The 23,374-nt window shown below is 42.9% G+C and overlaps 1 protein-coding gene across 1 annotated transcript in view; it reads right to left on the reverse strand.

Moving 5' to 3' along the window:
* The window catches only part of GNAQ (G protein subunit alpha q), a 221,573-nt gene that overhangs the window by 8,660 nt on the left and 189,539 nt on the right, over window positions 1-23,374 (reverse strand). Inside the window, exon 6 of the mRNA XM_019555097.1 lies at window positions 3,228-3,381. Coding sequence (XP_019410642.1) covers window positions 3,228-3,381 — 154 coding nt within the window. The remainder of the gene's footprint in view (window positions 1-3,227; window positions 3,382-23,374) is intronic.

Raw genomic sequence — 23,374 nt, forward strand, 5'->3', positions numbered from 1 at the left:
AGAGGCTACGGGACCTGAACCTGCTCAGCCTCCACAAGAGAAGGCTGAGGGGAGATCTTGTTGCCTGTTACAAACTAGTCAGAGGGGACCAACAGGCACTGAGAAAGTCCCTGTTCCCCCGTGCACTACCAGGAGTGACCAGAAATAATGGTCACAAGCTGGCAGAGGGTAGATTTAGGTTAGACATCAGGAGGCGCTACTTCACGGTCAGGGCAGCTAGGGTCTGGAACCAACCTCCAAGAGAAGTGGTGCTGGCTCTTACCCTGCGGGTCTTTAAGGAGAGGCTAGATGTACACCTTGCTGGGGTTGTTTGACCCCAGTACTCTTTCCTGTCATGGCAGGGGGTCAGACTCGATGATCTGCTCAGGTCCCTTCCGACCCTAGAAACTATGAATCTATGAACTGCCCCCATGAGCCCACTCCAAACACAGCCCCGACCCAGCCCTCCCGCTGAGAAGAAGCTGGCATAGCCCCTGGCTCTGAGCCCACAGCGAGCAGCCTGCCTTTGCCCCACACAGAAATCCAGGTGGCACAGGGCCCCTATGCCTCCCCCAAGAGTTCATGCAGCAGTGGGGAGCTGCCCCCATTCCCCTCCCCCCCCGGGGTGAGCTGCCTGTGGCTCCGTCCCACACCCCACCCCAGGTCAAAATCTAATTTACTTTTCATTGGTACTTATGGCCTAAAAGAAAACTGAATAGGAACTTGAAAAAGAGAAGGTATTTTCTGACCTACATGGAGAAAAAGATAATGCTCTAAAAGGATGTATAAGAAAATTTAGCTTGTTTTTTGCTAATTTCATTCTTGGAACAGCTGAGCCATTTTGAAATAAGAATTAAAAAAGAAACCCTAAGGCAAACCCCAGTGGGGAAAATATAGCTTGAATGGTTAAAATTTGCTAAAGATATAAGCAAGATGCAAAAAAACCAGAATGTGTTGGGCAACCTTATGAATAGACAGGATTAGGAGCCAACACCAATGGAATACTAAACTAAGTTTGAACGACTAAGAAGACTACCTAGACTAAAATTACCTTTCAAGATCCTAAAATCACCTTTCAAGATCCTAAAATCATGAACCTGGTTCTGCCTAACACTGTTCAGTTCTGAAAAGGGGAAATATTATTATTCTTTGTAATATTACCATTTTTTCCTGCAGTCTAACCTGCTGCTTACATTCCAGTTGGAACAATGGAGCCTTTAAATTAAGTATTCAGCCCTTCAGTCTGCTCACCAGATGAACCTAAGACTTCTTGCACTCCAACCAAAATCTCCATTCAGCTAACCTTAAATAACACCACTTTCGCTTCAGGAAAACTTGCAGAACAAACAGTTGCCTTAGCAACTAGTATGTGACCAGCATTATCTTTTCTGGCATAGGCACATTAAATCTCACAGAAGTGACCTAAAATTAGAATGAAGGAGCTTTCTTTATGAAAATGAAGTGGTGAAAAGGTGGGAGGATTCATATGAAGCTTTCTGAACTACTTAAAAGCTCCTATTTATTTCTTTATTAGATTTATATGCTTTCCAAAAATGCTCAGGGCAGCTTAACAATAAAAGAGAAAAAGAATAGAAACAGAATAAAATATTTAAAAAGAACAAACACCCCCCCACTCCTAGAGAGAGACCGAAAGCAAATTCAAAAGCAATCTACTCCACCATACCTGCTCCCTTGCATCTGACCAAAGAGGGCATTGTCCCCCCCCCACCCTCCCCAGCTTTGCTTCCCAACCCACATTCAAGGAAACAGCTATTCCCCTCATATGTATTCAATCCCATCCCAAATCACTCCTACTCCCCTGCCTCACATGGAAGGGAGACCTCCTATCCACTTACTATCCCTCCTCTCAAAAGGTAGCTGTGCCTGTCTCCAAAACCCATTTGTTATCCCCTTCCCTACAAGGAAAACACATTATCGAATCAAAACAAAAAACAGAAGTAAACCATAAAGCACCCCTCTTCTCTGTATCTTTGTCCCTCACCCTTGAGAACTGCCCAGCCCAGGTTGGCCTATGGTCACATTTAAAACCACAGTGGTCTGGGGCTTTCCTTTCCAGTTTGCCTTATCATCCTCCCAGTCCTTCCCCCTTTCCATGTTCAGCTACCTGGAGAAGGTGGAGGCAACAATGTTAGTAGCTTGTTACTCTGGATGTTGCCACGTGGTACCTGGGGGCTGGCTAAGAAGTAGTCTTCTTCAGCCCCAAAAGAATTTATGATAAATTCTTTTCAGAATCCAGCTTTAAAGAAAAGTTCATTTGCTCTGAAAAGTCAAGTAAAATGTATTCTACAAAATATATAAGGAAATGTATATATTTTGGAGAGAAGAGCGGTATATTTTCTACCTCTGCTGAAAAGTTCAGCAGCAAATAATCCTTAATTCCTAGAAAAAGACCTGCTTTTAAAAGCACCCAAGTTTCAGGCCAGGTTGGAAGTGCAGTGATAACATGAAAATATTTCCCCAACATCAAAGGATTCCAATGGCAAAAATTCACGAATGTCAAATGTAAAACCGTATGTCACAAAACACCTAGGTACCTTTTCTACCTCAAGTGATGGAGTAGGACAAAATCCTAGCTTCAGTGAAATCAGTGGCAAAACGCTGGCTGTCCTTAATGGAATCAGGATTTCATCCACAGCCTTAACTCATGCACATTTTATACAAACATCACGATTCATGATTTGTAATTCAATGCAGTGCAGCTGTTTACGTTTATCTAATAGCCACTTTAAAATAAAGTTTAAATGCTATATTTGAAAATTAGAGATGTTCAAAACTGCTGTGTTCATGTGTATTTTTTTCTCTATTTCTCTGTTAAATCATTACAACCTTAGCTACCCAACTACCAGTTAACTGTTTGACATCATCAGTACATATTTGTAATACGACTGTAAACACTGGTAGATAAATCACTGCTTTACATGCTAATAGGTATAATATGGACTGAATGCATTTCTAACCAATATGTACTGGAGATTGTGTCTGCCTTTCAGATAATGCTATTTACCCATATGTCAGCAAGGCAGAGTAAACATATTCTGAAGTATGTTCAGTATCTGGAGTACAGAGAGGTAGCTAGCTGTATTAGTCTGAAGTTAGATAGAAGAATGGGCAGGGTGGTACCTTTAGAGAATAAATGGTTCACAAAGGCATAAGTTTTCATAGGCAACAGCTTGCTTTGTCAAATGCTATTAAAACAGGGTCTGGAGTGTGATGATCCAATTACTTACCATCATACTCTGGAAAGTAGTCAACTAGATGGGAGTACATAATTTTCTCCTCTAGGAGATCTTTTTTATTTAAGAACAAAATGACTGAAGAATTCTGGAACCATGGATACGTGATAATTGTCCTAAAGAGTGCTTTGCTTTCCTCCATTCGGTTCTGGAATAAAACACAAAGAGAAAGTCATGTAGTCATAAAACAGGTTAATTGTAATAATTCTAAATTGAATTATTCTGTCTCATGAATTTAATTGTTGTGGGGTAGGGTTTAATGCTTTACTTGCAATTTCTGTTTAAACAAATCACCCATTTTACAAAAACAAACGTATATACAATACACATTAATTTAAAAATATGAGGTGTAAATATAAAAACTATAACAGGATCTGACAAAGTCATACCATACACATGTATGACTTGACTAGCATTGCAAGCTCTTGACAGTGAGAAGAAAGAGAGAAATCAAATATATCAGAACAAATTCCAAGTGCTGAATTAAGGAAGTTATCTTTTGCTTTCATTTTTCTGCCTTTCATTTATCTAGCATTTCAACTTCAACTGCTTAACCACCCTTTGTATTGTAGTTTTCATAAAATGGTAATAAAAGTTTTAAGGGTTTGAGGTCAGTATAGGTCAACAGATATTGTGTTCCACATCAACTTGATTAACCAGGATTAAAAATCTACTTCATTTTCTGCTCAGAGATTCAGACAAGAGCAGCACCACAAAAATGACACTATTCTCAACAGTTTCTCACAGAACAAGGTTTTCAAGAGCAGCAACACAAAGGATAAATCCTACTGATTTTATGATTGCTCAGTTATGCAGAGAATCAGTGTAGGCACTGAACTGCCTATCTGGAAACTCAGAGAATATTGCACTGTTTTGAAGCTATGAAGCATTGTTTCATATGCATGAAAACTAGGGACTTTTTTTTTTTTTTTTACAAAAGATTACATTCTGCTGAAATTGATAGCTGACCTTTCTCATACTATTTACATGGAATTTTCCAGCCACTGTAATACTTGATTAAACGTTACAGCTGTGAATTAGGTAAGCATAAATACTTTCTACTTTTAGACAGGGAAAAGAGGCATAGAGGGTGAAATCTCAGCTCCATTGGAGTCAAAGACATTGATTCCCATTGATTTAACTGGAGACAGGATTTAATCTAGAACGTTTAAATGACTCACTCAAGGCTACTAATCAAGCCCTTGGCAGAGTTGGGGATAGAACCAAAATCTTTGACTGTCTGTACTTTAATAACTTAGACTGTACTGCTTCTCAGCATTTTGACTTCGTCACAAATCTTGCCCATCCCGATTTACAACTCACAAGAGTAACTAAAATGATATCCTTTTCACAGTTTGGCCTTCATAAAGATGGAACTTAATAATCACTTAAATCTGACATCAACAAACTACTACTTCATCTCTGAATTACGACTTTTCATCATTTAAAATTTAATCCCACTCCTAAAATTCATAACTCAATTTGGTTTAAAGATACAGAGCCTGGGTTGTAGGCTAACAGTATGTTCTACTTCCACAATAAATTTAAAAGTTATTACAAACTCCCTAATGAGCAAAGTCTACAGAAAACATGGTGTTTAAATTATTCATGTGGGGTTGAGTTATCTGCTCTTGGTAGGACTCTTAAAGGGAGTTACAGTGTTTTCAGCCATCTGTCTGAAAATAATGCAGAAGCTTCTCTCTGATATTCACAAGACAGTGTTGCACAGACAAAATATGCCTGTTTGCATAACCTTCTGATCTTTGTTCCAAGAAAACTCCAGGAAATTATGCTCTGCAAATATGGTTATTAGACAGTGAACATGTTTTCATTTTCTTTTGGAAAGAGATGCCAAGCCAGATGAAATACAAAAGGCACACCGACTAAGTCAACATCAACAGTAATGCCTAAAACAAGTCTTGTACTAAATCTCCTGTTTATTATTTCTACATGTACAAAACCATATTACTATAAAAGGTAAAATTACTAGAAGAAATATACAATAAAGTACCCAAATATAAAAGATATAAAATACACACCCTGTCGTATAATGTAATTTATAGCAATCAGATATTCCTGGGGCATGAAAGGTACCATACACATTTGTTTTGCTGTTACAGTCTTACACATCACTGAAACAGCTTTTGTAAATGGCTAAATGCCAGATATATTCAATATATTTCAGAGGTTGCCATGTTAGTCAATTAGCCTGATGCTGCTGAAGGTGTGTATGGACTACTATATTTTTCTTTCCCATCTGACAGCACGTTATGGTGAAATCTGAAACCTACTGACTGTAGACAGATTGTCTTTTATCTCTTTCCACAAATGTTTTAGCAAATGTTAAGAAAATTTTATGTCCAAATAAATGGATAATGTTTTTACCATGTCTAGAGTGAACAATATTTATTTTTTCTGGCTTACAGTGAGGTTTGAGGAGAGAACTGGAAATTTAGTATCTGTGAATCAAGTAACCCCAGAAAGGCAATGGACATCTACTGAGGTAGAAATAAAGTGTAGCAAAACGCCCAATTTTTCTTTTTTCTTTTTAATCTTTATTGCATTCACTCCCTTTCCCCAACCGTTTCTGACTTTTTCGCTCCCTCTTTATTCCCTATAGATAAGTATAAGTAAGCTAAGATGTAGGATAAGTTTTAAACATTTTTATTTTGGTAGCGAGTTTTTGGTTTTGTATCCACTATTTTATATTGTATTATTATTAGGTTTGTATTGATTTTTACTGTTGTATATTGTATTATTATCATTTATTTTTATTGTTTCATATGGATATTGTATGGTTTAGGCCTGTGTTTGTAAGTGAACCAAAGTCATGTTAAGTTTCCATTTTATATGTCATGTCTCCATCTTGTGTCCTCTGCCCGGGCATCCCCTGTGTATCCCTCCCATGTAAACTGGTTCCCTGATGAATGAGTGTGATTGAAAATGACTGAAATACAACGGTAGTAGGCCTCTACCGAATGGCCTGTAACGACTGGGCCATCACCTCTCATTGATTCATCCAGGAACCAAAGACCTCACCCAAGAACAGAGACAAAACCAGCATTTGAAAGACAAAAGACCTTGCAGAACCAGCAACTCTCACCATTACAGACACCTGAAACTGCACCTCCCTCCATGGAGCACACATGCTCAGTATGCCAGGGGCTGACCCTTGCCTGGGCATGCCTCCTGTCACTAGGGTCACACAAGGTCTGCCCCTATAAAAAGGGGCAGTGACCATGCCATACCACCTATACACCCAGAGGCCCTGCCAGCGACTCCCCTCTGGACAACATCTACCTGACAAGGACCCCTTTCCAGCCTGGATAGGTAGATATTACCTGCACATCTCCTCCTACAATCTGGACTCTCTCTCTCTCTGTCTCTCTCTCTCCTCCTGGACTTCAGTGGACTTCAGCCCCTGCACCAAGCCTCTCTAAACCCTGCTGCCATTGTGTGTGTGTGTGTGTGTGTGTGTGTGTGTGTGTGTGTGTGTGTGTGCGCGCGCGCGCGCGCGCACGTGTGCATGTGTGGATGCAAGGGAACCAATAAGACATTGTGTCACCATCTCCCCTGTTCAATAAAACCACTGCCATTTGCAACCCCGAGCTGGGGTTTTATTAAATCCCAGTCCCTTCCTTATCTTAAATTCCAGCCTCATTCTCTCTCTCTCAGCTCTAGTCCCCACCCTCTCTGCTAGTTTCCCGATCTCCTCCCAATTCCATCTCCCCTTTTCTGTCACCTCTCAGCCTCCCCTGCTCCTACTGCCTTTTCCCTGTGACTTTCTGCTACCTTTTTCTGCTCTCCTGCTGCCCTGCCACCTGCTGCTTTTCCTGTGATTTTCTGCTGTTTTCAGGCTCCCCAGAACCTTCTGTAGTCATGCCCACCCCCTCCCCGCAGCTTCCCAGTTCCTCGTGGCTGTCCTAGCACCTACTGCTGCTCCCTGCAACTTCTCTAGCTGCCCCGGAGCCGTCCTCTGGCTCTCCACACTCAGAGCCCCTCTTTAACATCCACACTTTCCCTTAGTCCCATTTCTCCCCTTCCCCATCTACCTTTTCAGCTTCTCCGTAGCTCTGGCTCCAGTCCCGGACTCTGTGCCAGCATGCTTCCCTGTTCTGCAGGCTTTGGGCATTGTCTTTTAATCAGTTAAGATCAATTAACCTAAAGTTATCCCTGAGCCGCAGTTCTTCAGCCCAGGCTCCTGTAGTCTGCTGCGTCTAATCCTGGTCCTGGTAACTTTAACTCCCTATACTTCTACTTTCTTACCTTAACTTTTCCCCAGGTATCCCAAGTACACCAAGCACATACATACATACACATCACAACACCCAACTTAGGAACTCACCTGTGTGTATGTATAGGTGGGTGGTATGTGTGTAAATTAGTGAATACATATATATACACGCATATAGAAATAATTGTGTATGTGTGTGTGGTATATAAATTAGTAATCCACATATGTGTATTGGATGTGCAGGTGTTGGTAACTGATAACTGATTCTGTATACATTTGGTGTGTGTAGCATGTATAGGCTTAAATTGGTAATAGGTTTGCATGTGCCTAGGCTGGTTTGGATGTGTATGTGCCCGAGCTGGTAGTGTGAGTGTGTATGCTTAGTATGGGTATATGCACCTAGTGAATGTATGTGTGCTTAACTGATCTGTATGTGTGCATGTGCAATTGTATACCACACCCTCCTGTCTAACAGCACAATACTGAGATCCTGGGCATTGGCCTGACCCCTCAGGGCAACAGAAGGACTGGGTGGAAATGGGGAAGACAGGAGTTCCTTAAACTTCTCTATAGAAAGCAATGTGTGGAAAAACTGATAAGAGAAAACAGAATAGTCAAGGTAGTGGTGTTGGCTTTACACTGAACAGAGAGAGACAAGGTGGATTCCACAAGAATATGACGCACTGGACTGTTACTCTTGTTTCCATGCCTGTCCCAAGAAAAGTGTGTGTGTGTGTGTGTGTGTGTGTGTGACACTGTAATTATTTCTGATTACATTACTTCCCTTCAGTGGAGTCAACTTAACTTGGCCTCACAAGAGAAGCCATGACGTTGTAGAATGGCTGAAGTCACGTGCAAAATTTATGCCACTTTCTTAGGCAAGAAGTGCAGATGAGACTTTATAGTGACTTTATGCTTGTGCAAGATGGTATATAGAGACCCATCATAACAACTTTAATTCTGCAGATTTTTCTGACCAAGAATGCGGTCTTCATTGTTAGGAGACAGGAAGCAGGTTGTCATGGTTTTGACACTATTTACATTACACTAGTCACAACCACACTGAATTCCCTAAGGAAAAATATGATGGAGGCCCTTCGGAAATGTTTACAGTAAGGTATAACTGAATACTGAGTAGCACTGTGCTAGCAAGGGATTCACTCTAATGGGACTGATTGAGAACCTCAACAATTTTGAGCTGGATTTGGGCCATGCTGTACAGTATATAGGTCAAGTGTGACTGTGCGATGGCATATGGAGAGAAGGGATATGGTTTCATTCTTTGGTTATGAAGGTAGTTTGATTGATGAATGCTTTCATATGCAGCCCCTTGAGGAGCTACATACTTGCACCTTTTTATTTTTAACATTTTTCTTATAACAAAGGTCTTCTGGGATTGTCCAATACTAACAATAATAAAATTATGTTAAAACCTGCAAACAGGTAGCAACAAAAAGAACAGAAGTATTTAAAAGAATCACCACATATCTTTCACTACCTTTGCCTCTTTAGAATACTGAACCTAATTTTATGAAGCAAGTAAAGTTGGCTGACACTAACTTCATGCACTAAGGCAAGAGATCACCAGCTTTGTCCTCTCCTTGCTTTATGAGAAAGAAAAACGATCTTCCTTAATTTATTTTTTTAAACTTCCCAAAGTTTACAAGTACCTTCTAAAACCACCACACAACCAAGAACTGCAATCCATCAGTACAACAATAAGATTCCTTTGGCTTTTATTAAAGTAAAATACCAATATATTTGCATATAATCTTTCCCCTCCTATGGTATTTGTTTGCCAGGAGAGAGGCAGAAAGTGAAGTGGAGAGCTGAGAAATCTTGAAGAAATTATGTGGATGAGATGTTACAACATATATACCAATATAAACTAATGGATTTTCTAGAGAAATACAGGGCACATTCTTAAGTGTCATGTGCATTCTCTTACTGTTGTAACTGGCTATCACAAAACAATTTAACATACTTATAATGAAGAGTAAGAGCTTTTTGATTTTTTTAAAAGAGTGTACAGTAAAATATCCAACTAAAGTTCCTAAAACAAAAATCAGGGAAAGAATTATTTTCTTTCCAGTACTTATTAGCACATACAGGACCCTGATTTATCAAAAAAAGTTAGCATACTACTTACTTTAAGCACATGCTCTGCTAAATGTTAGAGACAGGCTTAAGTGCCTTGCTGAATGAGGGCCTAAATAATTCTATCCTATTAACTATCCTATTAACAACAAAGTGAAAAAAACTATCATATTAACAATGAAGTGAAAAAAATCATCATGCGTGCTTTACCATTTACAGCTTCCATACAGTAATATTTTCCTACGTCTCTGAGGCCCTGGTGTTTTGAGAACGAGATAACAATGTACTCACTGAGATCTACCCACTGTAAAAACAGTAATTATATTTTATGTTTTACCCCTGAAGTCAGACATTTTTATTAAACAAAAATATCTGGACCCATTATACATTATGGCAGTGGTTCCCACCTGAGGGGGCCAATTTAAGGTCACATCCCACAGAAATGCAATCATCATGGATGGGCCCAGGCTGGAAGTCAGGTTGTAAGTATGAAGATAGGGCTGTGGCTCATAAAGGATTGGGAACCACTAACCTGTAGTTTTATACAGAAATCAGTTTTGAATAAGACTGACTTTTGTTAATTAGTAGAAGGTAAAAGTGTGGCTATTAAATGAGAGCAGTTACTCTTACTATTAGTTCATCTTATGCTTTGGGGTCTTGATGACTTGAAACCGCTCCTTTCTGATAGCTGAGATCAGATGTAATGCTCAAAACAACTGTGTCCTTAGATGGAAAGGATGACAAGATCTTTGCAGTGAACCGCCCACAACTCTAAGCATTTTCCTGTTTTTTGCCCCCTCTCATTCTAAATAGAGCAATCCTCTTGCCCCTCCCACTTACCTATTCATTTAAAAAGATAAACAGAAGGAAATTTAAGGGTGATGGCAAAGCCAGATTTTAACGCTTTGCCACTTAGAGATACTTGTCCTAAAGATCTTTTAAAGCAGGGACCCAGAAAAAACAGTCTTGGTACGGAGACACGAATGAGCTCAGTATGCATTTTAGTTTCCTTTAGTGCTACCATACTATGCAGCTTTTTAACTGGTATAAGCAGTGGAAATGCGTAGGGGGTGCACGAGGATGCACGTGCACTTCCTGAGAGCACTGATGCATGCCTGTCAGGCTGCATTCCCTGTTCAGGCGATGAGCAGGGGGCAGGCAGGAGCACCAGTGTCCCTCCTGTGAGCGCCAGCCGGGGAGCAGGGCTGCCAGCAAAAGCCACTTTTTGGTGAGTGAGATCGGCTGTGGGGGACACCCCTGCCCCCATCGGTGAGACTGGCCATGGGGAGACACCCCTCGCCCCCTGTCACAGACTGGTGTCAGGGGCGGCACGTGCTCCGCCCCCCCGACTCAAGAGGCACCAGTCGCCCAAAGGTATAAGGTTTACCAAGATTGTGGTATACTTTTTAAAACAACTTCTTAAACCAACAATTATGATGGCTGTACTAGATAGTACATTATTGGACAACTTTACTGCAACTACATATTAAGCATTACTTTTTTATACTGTTTATATTTTATGCTGTTTTTATACTTAATTACATTTAAATAATAGATTATCTTTTATAGCTTATTTGTACTTAAAACTTTTCCACTGAAATGAAGTCTTTTTACTTTGCAATTACATGCTTCTTTTTATTGCAAAGAAACTATTATGCTATGAGTCAACTAGGTTATTTGCTATACATAACTGTTAAATATCAACATACACAGAATGCTTTTTTTCTCAGTTTTGGTCAAATCTAAACTTTCAATCTGAGTTCGCCTTATTTTTTTAAAAGCCCTAATTTCTATAGATAATAAGAGAGTATACTTGCTTCTTAACATATTTTTAAAAATAAAATGTAGGCTTTTTAATGGGAAAAAACTAATTTCTATGTAAAAATTAAGTATATGGTTAGATATTGTTATTTTTTGTCATTTATTACAGATATTAAATATATTAAGTTAAGAATTCCAGAAATAAATCTTATTAATGGTGTAATTTTAAGTAATTAGGTTTAAATGATTAATTATTATCTAGCTGTTATGAACCAACTCATAATTCACCTTACAAGACAGTAGAAAGATTAAAAGCAATTTAAAGCCACAAGTCTGAAAACTTGTAAGCAAAGGAAGACAAAAATAACACTGTTTCCCAATTAGGAAACTATTATTTCCAACAGGGAAGAATTTGGCTTTTTTAGTCAATTAAATCAGCACAATATTTATTCACAGCAACACAGACTTGGTAGAGAGAGAAGGTTCATTTAACAGTTATACTAAACGTCCCTGTGACTGTCTCGAGTGGCATCTAGTGGACAAATTATATTACACAGGAAAAGTCAATTTTAAGTTACACAAACCTACAACAAAAAAGCTTTACATTCAAAAGATAGTTGGAATAAAATTAAAGTACACAGTCAGTCCAATAAAAGCTATCACCCGAATAAATTCTGATCTCACATAATTCCTGGACCATCATGGCTACAAGATCACCATAACACAACAGTAATTAAAAAAAAGCTGAAGTGTGGTTGATTTCAATAGTTAACACTGTACAGGAGGGTGCCCTAGGGTCACCATGCTCTCCCCTAGTGCCCCTTACCGTGTCCAGTTTGTCTACAAAGCACCCTTCATTCTCGCCTGCCACATCTTTGATGTCAAGTATATATGCCAGGGAGGCTTGCCTCTTTGTCTCCCTGGACACGGTTTTCCTCCTGTACATTAGCCCTGTTTCACTAATGGGTGTTCCTGTACACCCCAGCCTTATGGGCTATGCGTGGCTCCAACCACTCCTGTACCATGCCCCAAGCCTCGTTGATGTACCGGACGTTGTTCAGTCTTATACTGTCTTTGGCCCTTGGGCTGCCTGCAGCCCCCATCTTGCACTGTGCCTCTCGGGGTGCTCGGGCTCTCCGCAGACCCCGTCTCACTGCCCCCTTGTCTGGGGCTTCTTGCTGCCCCCTTGTTTGGGCCTGGGGTTCCCACTCTGCCGTGTGCTTCCTTATGAGGCCTCCTCCAACCCCAATAGCCTCACCCAGACCTCTGGTTGTAAACAGTAAACACAAAACTCAAGCCCCTAGGCTATAACATAAATTTCTGCCAATCAGCTACATCACTCGAGCCACACCCAAGGGTGCTCATCCTTCACCCGTACCAAGTGCTTGTGCATTTTGGCCTCTTCTCTTCTCTTGCTCTGGCAGAGTTCCTATCCCTTTGGCTGCCAGCAGGGAACTGCCTCCTAGCACCCGGACTGTGATTTACATAGGAGCCAGGCCCTGCCCCTTCCGGCCAGCTGACCAAGCAGGTGTGGGTCCTTAGCTCCCTTTGGTTGCCCTGGCAACCTGCACCTGGGTGGTTATCCCGGCTGTCCAAGTAGCAGGCTGCTACAAACATGAAACATTGTTTGGGGCTAGGGAAATCTTTTACCTGAGGTATGATTTCACTAAAAAAAACCCCTAAAAATGGTTCATCAAAGATGTACGGGGAATCTGAATTGTGCATGTCTAAGAGAGAGTTAACACAGCAAGATAGCACACACAATCATGGAGGCTGGTCACCAGTAAACTGGAACTACAGATACTGCAGGAGCTGCCCGCATCGAATTTTAACACAACAAAGAAAGAAAGAAATAGAATTAAGATCTTACTTACATTAAGGGACAAATAAAGGATAACAGATGAATTTGTTAACTGTATTCCTACAAATCAGAACTAGTAAGCTTGGGCCATGGAGAGATGCTACATTTGCAGTACAAAAAGAAGCTGCTGCTTCTGGGTGTTGAGGACCACTGTTGTTGCCCTGATGGCAGCTGCAGCAGGGATTGCTTCAGCCGCTGCAGCAACAAGGACTACCACTGTTCCCAGGTGGCAGGCACTGGTCCTGCCCATCAGTGACAGCCTACTTGGCCATGTCCCTTCCCAGGCTGGGAAAAGGCAGGCTGTCAGAGGGATGGGCTCACTCTGGTAGGAAGGGAGGAGGGGTGTAAGCAGAGGAGCAATCCCCTGTCGAGCCCTAGCTGGACAGCATGCCGTAATTTTGTAGTGCTACAATGTGCTGCAGCATTTGTCGTACTACAAATCCATGTCTGTTTGTGGCTTTCCTAAGGACAATAGAGAGTGGCCTCATAGCAAAGTAGTCTTGTATACAAAGTAACAATCTTTGCTGTTTGGCTGATTACCTTAAGAAAGTTCTGAAAGGAAAACCGGACTTTCGTTATTACGAAAGGGAATGTGGGTTGGAATGTATTTCGTATTTACAAATATATATTGTATGACACAGAAGGTGCAACTGAGTCAAGAGTCCTGATGGATGGAAATCCAAAGTTAATTCTTAGCAGCTCACTTTCTTAAAAGGGATTTCCCTCGGTTATTTAAGAGGTTGCACTGATCAGCTTCACAGAAAAATAATCAAACAACTTGCAGCTGTTAAATTTTGTCTGTACTGTGAAAGATAAACTCAGAAGTTCATTGCTGTAACTAAGCAACAAAGGCAGAAGACAGGGTTCTTGCATTTGATGCTATTATGAGTACTGTGATGAGCAGCTCAAACCCAGAAAGATAATGTACCTTAAGCACACATAAAGCTCAGGAAAGATCCCTTTATTTTGTTTGGTTACATGGTGTCTTTCTACAAAGCATCCAGCTAAGAAAGAGCGTCTGGCAATAGGACAGAGAGAGAAAATTGAAAGGGTGCTGCCTGCAATTAATAAACGCATTTTAAAATCATATCCAAAAAGAAAGTAAACTTAGGAACATGAAGTTGCTCCAATTTAATATGCAGTGCACTCTAAAATCAAGTCCTCAGAGGGTAAGGCAAACAGGCTAACACACAATTCAAATTCACTGTACTCTAAAATTCAGTAGTCTAAGGTATATCACATAAATACTATGGATGGACAAACTGTTTCTGTAAAAATGTTTTGATGTAAATGGCTACTCAAATAAATGAATTTTTGCCCAGAAAAAAACCTCCACTTTAATCAAAAATATTTTTTGAAAAATAACCACAAGCTTTTGGCAAAATATCTTTCTTGATCTTTTTTTCACAGAGGAGACCAACTGCAGAGCCCAACTAAGTAACTGTTTTTATGAAACATGTTTCCACTCGAAAAAGGAAAGAGACCACTAAACTGTCAGCATCACAGAATCTCCACTGACATTAGCACTACCTGTCAATATTTCTGGCAGTATCTGCTAAAGGGCCAGCAATCAGTGGCTAAACAGCATGCTTTTTTTTTTTTTCCACCAATCCCTCCATGTCAAGAATGGGGAACAGTATGGGGCTTCCATGCATGTGCACCACCTTTCAATTTTACTCTCAAGGATTAATGGGCCTGGCTCTTCTCCCTGGCATTTCACTCTCAAAATGTTTTGTGTGCATAACTAGAAACGAGGATATCTATGTATTAAAATACATGAATAGGTAAAGCATTTGCTAGTGGCTTGAAAAATGAGTATTTTATGGGTGGTTTTTCTCTTTTTCAAATAAACATTTTAGTTTTGTGGGAGATAATCTCCCCAGAAAAATACCATTAATAAATTATGAGGACTAGGCAAGACTATACTCTTAATGAGGAGCACAAAATGTCAGGAGACAGGTAAAAACTGTGTTGTGAATAAGCATCAAGTTGATCCAGAGGTCAACATTAGTGCTTTGGATCATAGCTTCTGTCTACAGTGTAAGTATTTGGACCTAAAAGTACAATGATCTTGAGTCATTTCATATTTTTGGCACCTATCAAAATGAAAATATATTAATTTCTCATCAGTAACAGGATATAGTAGAAAATCATATAACTAACCCTACTAGTACTGAGAACCAATCCCATTTAAAAAATTTAATCTTCAGTTTTGTAAATACACGCACATACATCTTAGACTATTTTCCAGACTATTATATGGTTACTGAGCTAAATCAATTATGCTAAATAACCCAAACAAGGTCAACCCATCCTCAACTGACAACCTAAAAGGATAAGGTTCTGTACCACCTTCCCATGAAAAACTGAATAAAACCCATGTCTTAGCACAGTTCCCTTATTCATTATTTGTAGAACGCTAATATTTCACAGAAAACACCTTGTCAAAACTCCTTCAGACACTTAATCAAAGGGTTTGGCTGAAATTCAGATATTCTTCTTCAGACCCTTTTCTATTTCTGTGGATGCCATTTTATTTGGAAAATAGCCAGTGGGTTATTCGCAGCATGCAAAGCTGAGTCAGTGACTAAGGGGAAGTAGCCACATTATATAAGGCCATCCATTACCAGGAAGATCTGAGAGATTTCAAAGTTTTGGTGGACACAACTCCGCCTACCTGAGCAGCTACAACAAATGACTTGAAGGTTATATGGCTGCCGGTCAGATTCAAACCTGTCACATCACAGGCTCGAACCTGACCAACACAGCCACTCTTCCTGGCTTGCTGCAATACTTACGCTGGTCAAAGCTGTCCTGAAGCTTCCATAAGGGCCTAGCCCCATTGGCTCTGGAGTGGCCACCTGGAGTCAGCTGACCCTCCAGTTCTCCCCATATAAACTCCTGACCCAGAACAAGAAGGGCCTAGGCAACAGGGTTCAGCCTAATCTCAGGTTGTCTTGCTGTTCTCTCTGGCTTTTGATCCTAGACCCTGCTCTCAGAGTGACCTCCTGGATTCCTTACCCAGCCTGTACCTGGATTCTGCTCACCTTGGTTAGCACCTTAACCCCAAGTGGCCCCAGACCTGGCCACCCATGACCCAGCATGACAATCCTAAAACTTCAACTGCCTGCATTTCATCTATCTGTAACAGTCATCTGTAAACCCTGGTTATCTAGGAGACTCAATCCCAGTAAGTATTAATAGGGGTCCACTGAATGGACATGGAAAGACAAGTCATTGCAAAGCTCTTCCAAACCAGTGACATTTGTCTTTTGGACATATAACATACTCCGTTTGAAACATATGGCCTATTGTTCCATTAATCTCCCATTGTGAACTATAAACAACAAAATGATAAAAATCCCTAGCAGTAGTGTCATGCAAATATTCAACTCCCACTAAAGAAATTATTATTCTGAATTGCAGAGCAACTAAGGCACGCAGTCAGAGATCAGAGACCCATTGTGCTAGGCATAGTGCAAACACATTACAAAATGACAGCTGCTGCTTTGAAAAGTTTACAATCTATACATAAGAAGAGAAAACAACTGGATACAACAGACAGAAGAATCAAGCATAAGAGTAATAATTTAGGCAATTATGAACAGTAGGAGAAACGATAGTCACAATACACTAGCTGCTTAACCATAGTATAGAATTCTGTAGGCATAGCAAAAGGGCACTTAAAAGTAAGGATCTGAAGCAGGACAAGAGCTCAGCTTTGTGGACGTTTCTGAGAACTCCTTCAATACGTAATTGGTAGGCACTGGGAGAAGTGCAAAAGTGCTTGTTAGAAAATGTGACACATTAGCAATCAAGACTGGCTTCACAGTCAGAGCAAAGCCAAGAGTTACACAGAAGAAATGACATGGAAATAGGATCTTGGTCATGAAGAACCATGAAAGTGAAGACAAGCAGTTTAGTTGAAAAAGGTTGATGGGAAGCCAGCAGAAGCATGCGGAGGCAAGCTGTGCACTAATGCAAGAAATAAGAAAAATAATCTTTGTAGTCACCTTTTCAACTGTTACATGAAGGGAGATATAGCATTAGTCAAGGCAAGGGAAAAAGAAGTTTACAGTAGGCAAGAGGCTAAAAGCCTCAATAAGAGCTTTAAATGTACAGGAAAGAGATTTCAGAGATATCATGCAGGAAATCATGCAAGATTAGAGACATACTCTACTTGTGAAATTCTAAAGTTTATTGAACCAACCAAGGAACCAATTTTGCTGTCATCTTAAAAACTCACAAAGCTCAAATAATTCTGCATTCCCTAGGTTAATTATAATAGTTTTACACAAAACTTGGAATCTAAATTTGAACCTGTGAGTGGATTATGAACTAAAACACTAATCCATTTCCTAGGGACTATAACGCAAGTTGGCTGATAGTTCTACGAGATAAAAATAGGCAAGAAATATATGAAAATATTAATTTCCTAATATAAATTGTATTTAGCACAATTTTTAAAATACAACAGAATTATAGCTGTAAGTGGAAATACTACTACTAATTATTATTGGGACACTGTCAGTTTAGGGACTAAAAATAAGATAACAAGATAAGTAGATACAGAATTTAATTTGAATAGAAATTTAAAGATAGTTAATTTAAAAAAATCTAGACAAGCAACTCTCTACAGGAGGCTGAAAATCACCTCACTGTGTTAAAAAGACATGAGTAAGAGCCAGAAAAAGACACGAACCAGTCTGATTTGTTTGACTGTTTAAGGTAAGTCGATAAAAACACGTAAAAAATTTCTTACAGTCCTAATAACATCTTTAGTAATAAAAAGGCAATGACATTTTACAGGGGTAGGAGTGTAGCTTGTAGCCGTGTTGCTCTAAGGACATAAGCAGACAAGATTCTTTGGGTAAATCTGATATCTTTTATTAGACTAACTCAAATAGCTGGAAAACGTCTTCTTAGCAAGCTTTCAGGTTTAAATACCCTTCGTCAGCCTGAGGAAGCACCTGCAGTTGGTGCATGTTCCTTCCATCCAGGAAGAGCACACATCAACTTCCTCAGCCTGACAAATGGTATTTAAACCTGAAAGCTTGCTAAGGAGAATTATGCCAACCTTTTGAGTTGGTCTAATAAATGACATTTTAATGATTCTTATATCTTTACTATCCCTTTATAGATAAAAGGGAGGTCTTCATGATTTCATAGATGTTGGGGCTGGAAGGGACCTCAAAGATCATCAAGTCCAGCCCCCTGCCCCAGGGGTAGGAAGTCAGCTAGGGTCAAAGGATTCCAGCAAGATAAACATCCAAGCATTTCTTGAATGAGTCCAGAGTAGGTGCCTGCACCACTTCTGAAGGGAATCTGTCCCAGGTCTTGGGGGCTCAGACCATAAAGAAATTTTTTCTTATGTTCAGCCTAAAACAGTCTTGTAGAAGTTCATCACCGTTGGTCCTTGTTTTTCCTCGGGACATTCTGGTGGACAGACATTCTCCCAGATCCTGATGCATACCCCTTCTGTACTTATAAGCAGCCGCCAGGTCCCCCCTGAGCCTGCGCTTTTCTAGACTGAAGAGTCCCATGGCTCTCAGCCTCTCTTCATAAGGCCTATTCTCTTGCCCTCTAATCATGTGCATGGCTCTCCTCTGGACTCTCTAAAGCAGGCTTGTCCAACATACAGCCCACGGGTTTTCTAATGACTGAAGTGCTGCAACGGGAAATGGAAGTAAACACTGTTTACTTTTGTTCCCACCCCTTGTCCCTCCCCCACCCCCTCAGTAGCTTCCTAATGGCTGCTGAAGGGCTGGTGAAGGGACAAAGTTCCCACATGCACCGTGGCAGCTTGACGTTGCCGATGCGGTGCGGCTCCTGCCTTTCCCCCACCCTCATTTCACGGTGTCCCTTCCTAGCCCCGCCCCTCCTCATTTGCATGCCAATCCTGCCCTGCGCCGGTCCCTGCTGGCCCCACAGACTGGAGCAGGTTGTGGTGCAGTGGGCGGGCAGGCATAGATGCCGGCTCGGAGGGATGTTGGGGCCAGGCCCGTGGGAGATGCTGCCGCCGCCACTGCTGTCGGGGCAGGAAGCCAGCACTGCTCCCGCCTCCCTGTGCGCCTGCAGACATCGCGCTGGGGGTGTGAGTCACGGGCCCGGGGGAGGGAGGGAGCCCTGCTGGTCGGGCTCAGGCTGCTTGGGGGACAGAGAGTAGGGGGGTGTCCCTGCACATCCTGCACTCCCGTGTAGGGTCCCAGCATGTCCCCCTGGCTGCTGGGCCCAGGTGTACAGGTATGGGAGCATCCTCAAGACCGCCCAGGTGGCAGGGAGGACATGGTGGGGTCAGGCGGCGCCCCTTGACCCCTGCGCCCCCAGGTGGTGGCCGGACTGGACGGGCCGTGCGAGCGCCCGCTCCTGCCGGCCCACTGGGTGAAAAAAAGTTCATGATCTGGCCCCACATTCAAAAAGGTTGGACACCCCTGCTCTAAAGCTTCTCGACATCCTTCCTGAATTGCAGAGCCCAGAATTGGATGCAGTACTCCAGCTGAACCATTTTTAGGGGTTTTTAAGTGACATCCTGATATTTACTTGAGAAGCATCTATAGATGCAAGGTAGGGTTTTGTTTGCTTTACCAGCTGTGACATTGCATTGGTGGCTCATGTTCATCTTGTGGTCAATCATGACCCCCAAGTCTCTTTCAGCAGTGGTGCTAGCAAGTGTAGCACTGCCAAGCTGCAGGGTTTTTTTCCCCTGCAAGGTGGAGTACCTTATATTTATCAGTACTGAACATCATCAGGTTTGTTTCCACCCAGTTTATCCAAGTCAGCCTGGATCATTAGCCTGTCCTCAGATGCGGACGCTATACCCAAAGTTTAGTGTCATCGGCAAACTTAGCCCGTGCACTTCTGACACCAATGTCCACGTTGTTGATAAAGATGTTAAAGAGAACAGGTCCAAGGACAAAGCCTTGGGGGGACGCAACTGGTCATGGAGCACCATAATGATTTGCTGCCATCGATCACTACTCTCTGGGTCCGAGCTTGGAGCCAATTTCCCAGTCACCGGACTGTGGTGTAGCCGAGGCTGCAGTTGGCCAATTTATCCATGAGAAGGTCATGGGACACCAGATCACAGGCTTTTTTAAAGTCCAAATATATGAGGTCAATCTCTTCTCCCTTGTCCAGGTGACTTGGACGTCACCTGGTCATAGAAGGAGATGAGATTGGTCAGGCAAGACCTACCCACAACAAATCTGTGCGGGCTATCCTTCAGGATGCTGCCCTCAGCCAGCTTATCCAGAAGGGTCTCCATGACAATTTTCTCAAGAATCTTACCAGAGATTGAGGTCCAGCTGATTGGCCTGTAATTCCTGGGATCTACTTTCTGCCCTTTCTTGAAGATGGGTATCACTTTGGCCTTCTTCCAGTCTTCAGGTACTTCACCTGAGTGCCATGAGTTTTTGAATATTTTTGCCAGTGGTTGGGCTATGACACCTGCAAGCTCCTTGAGTACCCTAGGGTGTAATCTGTCAGCATCAGCTGACTTGAAGGTGTCCAGCCTCTCAAGGTGTTCTTTTACAAGGTCTATACTGACGCTGGGTATAAATTCGCCCTCATCCTGGCCATCCCAAATCCAGCTAGGTAGGGCGGTCCCATTGGACTGATGAAAGATGGACACAAAGTACCCATTAAGCAGGTTGGCCTTTTCCTGGCTGTCAGTTATCAGCTGTCCTGTTTGGTTCAGCAGGGGTCCAATGTTACCTTTGCTCTTTTTCTGACTCCTTTCATATCTGAAAAAATACTTTTTGTTATCTTTGATATGTGAAGCCAGATGGAGCTCGACTGCAGCCTTGGCTTTCCTGATCCGCTCCCTGCAGGCATGGACCAGTGCTGAGTACTCTTCTTTGGTGGTAATTCCAGCCTTCCATCTTTTATCTCTTTTGAGCTGTAGAGTTCCTCAAGTTCTCTGCTGAGCCAAGGGTGTTGCTAAGCCCTTTTGCTACCCTTCCTCTGAGATGGGATGGCCATCCCTTGTGCTGTCAGGATCGCTCCCTTGAGGAGCAACCACTCCTCTTGGACTCCTCTTCCTGTCCAGTCATGGTCCCTTAGGGCCTCAACAACGAGCCTCCTGAGCTTGTCAAAGTCTGCTTTCCTGAAGTCAAGGGCTTCTGTGTTGCTGACTGACTTGCCAGCTTTGTGGTAGATAGTAAAGGTGATCAGCTCATGGTCACTATCACCCAGCTTTCCATCAATTCTTCGGTCACTGACTATGTCATTCCCTTTGGCCAGTACCAGGTCCAGCAATGCTTTACCTCTCGTCGGTCCATAGACTTCTTCAGTCAGTTAGAACTCATCCATGCACGTGAGGAAGATTTGTGACTGATCAGATTTGGCCGAGTGCTCTTCCCATGAGATGTCCGGGTAGACAATCATGCACCGAGAGTGTGCAGCCTCAGCCAGTTCCCTGGTGAATTCCTGGTCCAGCTTTTGTTTCTGGTTTGGAGGTTTGTAGTAGACTCCTACTATGATGTCCCCTGTGCCATGTTCCCCACTTATTTTAACCCAGAGAGACTTCAGTCATCCTTCCTAGGTGGCAATGTCAATTTGGAGGGACATGTAGCTGTCCTTGACATAGAGAGCTACATCCCCACCCCTTTCATCTGCACAATCTCGCCTGTACAGGGTATAGCCTCCTATAACTGTGGCCCAGTCATAGGTAGAGTCCCACAGGTCTCTGTTATCCCTATGAGGTCATAGTCATTCTTGTTTAGCAGAAGGACCAGTTCCTCCCGTTTATTCCCCAAGCTCCTGACATTGTTGTACAGGCAGGTAAGTGTCCCACTGGGGGCTCCTGCCTTCCCTACAGATTGTTCTAGGGCTAGGGTAGGGGTGGGTTCCCTTAAGTGCCTTAGCCTGCTGGATTTACAAGGGTTGTCCAGTGGGCTTGCAGTGTTGATAATCCCCCCCAACCCCTGGCAAGCTTAGTTTAAAGCCTGGTCGAGCAGGTCAGCCAGTCTGGCTGAGAAGAACCTCCTCCCCAGTGGAGTGAGTTGGAGGCCGTCTCTCCCCAACAGACCACTGCCTCTCTCACCAAAGAGCAGACCGTGATTGTGGAAGCCAAAGCCTTCATGATGACACCAGCACCACAGTCTTTGGTTGACTAAACCCATCTCTCCCTCAGCCCACGATCCACAACTGAGAGGAGTGAGGAGAAGACCACTTGCACCCCCAACCCCTAAGCCCTGCTACCAGAGACCTGGATTCTCTCATAACTCGGCTGGGATTGCTCCGAGCTGTGTCATTTGTGCCCACATGGATAAGGAGAATAGGGTAGTGGTCAGAGGGTCAGATAATCTTTGGAATCCTCTCTGCTATGTCCCAGATGCAGGCCCCCAGGAAGTACCAGACCTCACAGGCTAGGGGGTTCGGGCAGCAGACTGCCCCTTCAGTCCCCCTCAGGAGGGAGTCTCTCATGATGACCACTCTGTGTTTTGTCTTAGGGAGAGTAGGGGTAGGTGATCGTCCCAAGTCTGCAGGAGCTGGCAGCTCTGCAGGCTCTACTGGGGCTGCAAGAGGTTCGTACCTGTTGCAAAGCTCCAGAGGGGAGGGGACCTCGCTGTGGCGGGCCTTGGGGCCCTTGGTCAACTTGGTGCCCTGGACCACTTTGGTCTAATCCCCTGGTTGGACAGTATGAGAGATCCCTGAGTCCTCCCGTGTCCTGGGAGGTGACCTTGGTCTACCCTCTGCCTCCAGCAGGTGAAGGGCCTGGCAGTAGGAGTCTATCTCTTGCTCACCATCCTTGATGGCACACAGTCTCTGGACTGTGGCCTGGAGCTCCTCCATCTGGCTCCCCAGAGACTCTGAAGTGGAGCAAACCTCACAAGGGGAGGTGGCTACGCTCCCAGTCCCATGAGCCTGGAGCCAAGAGCCAGGAGCTCTGTCTGTGTGGAGCCCAGAACCATGGGTTCTGCTGGGTGGAGGCCTCTGAGGTGCCAGAGGGGAATGCCGCAGACTCCGAGGGGACTCTCGGGGTGCAGCGTGTGCCCATCCGTATTGTGGCTACTGATCGGACTACCTTTCCTAGGGTGCACTGGCAGGGCCTCGGGCCCTCCTGCTCACCATCCTGTGCAAACTCCCACAATAAACTCATGCGCCAGGCCCAGAAGTGCACCTGTTTGCGTGTCCTGTTCGCGAGGCTCTGGTTGCATGGCTCCCTGGGGGGCTGGGAGAAGTAGG

Source organism: Crocodylus porosus, unplaced genomic scaffold, assembly GCF_001723895.1.
Source record: "Crocodylus porosus isolate Cpor-Errol unplaced genomic scaffold, CroPor_comp1, whole genome shotgun sequence".
NCBI lineage: Eukaryota > Metazoa > Chordata > Crocodylia > Crocodylidae > Crocodylus > Crocodylus porosus.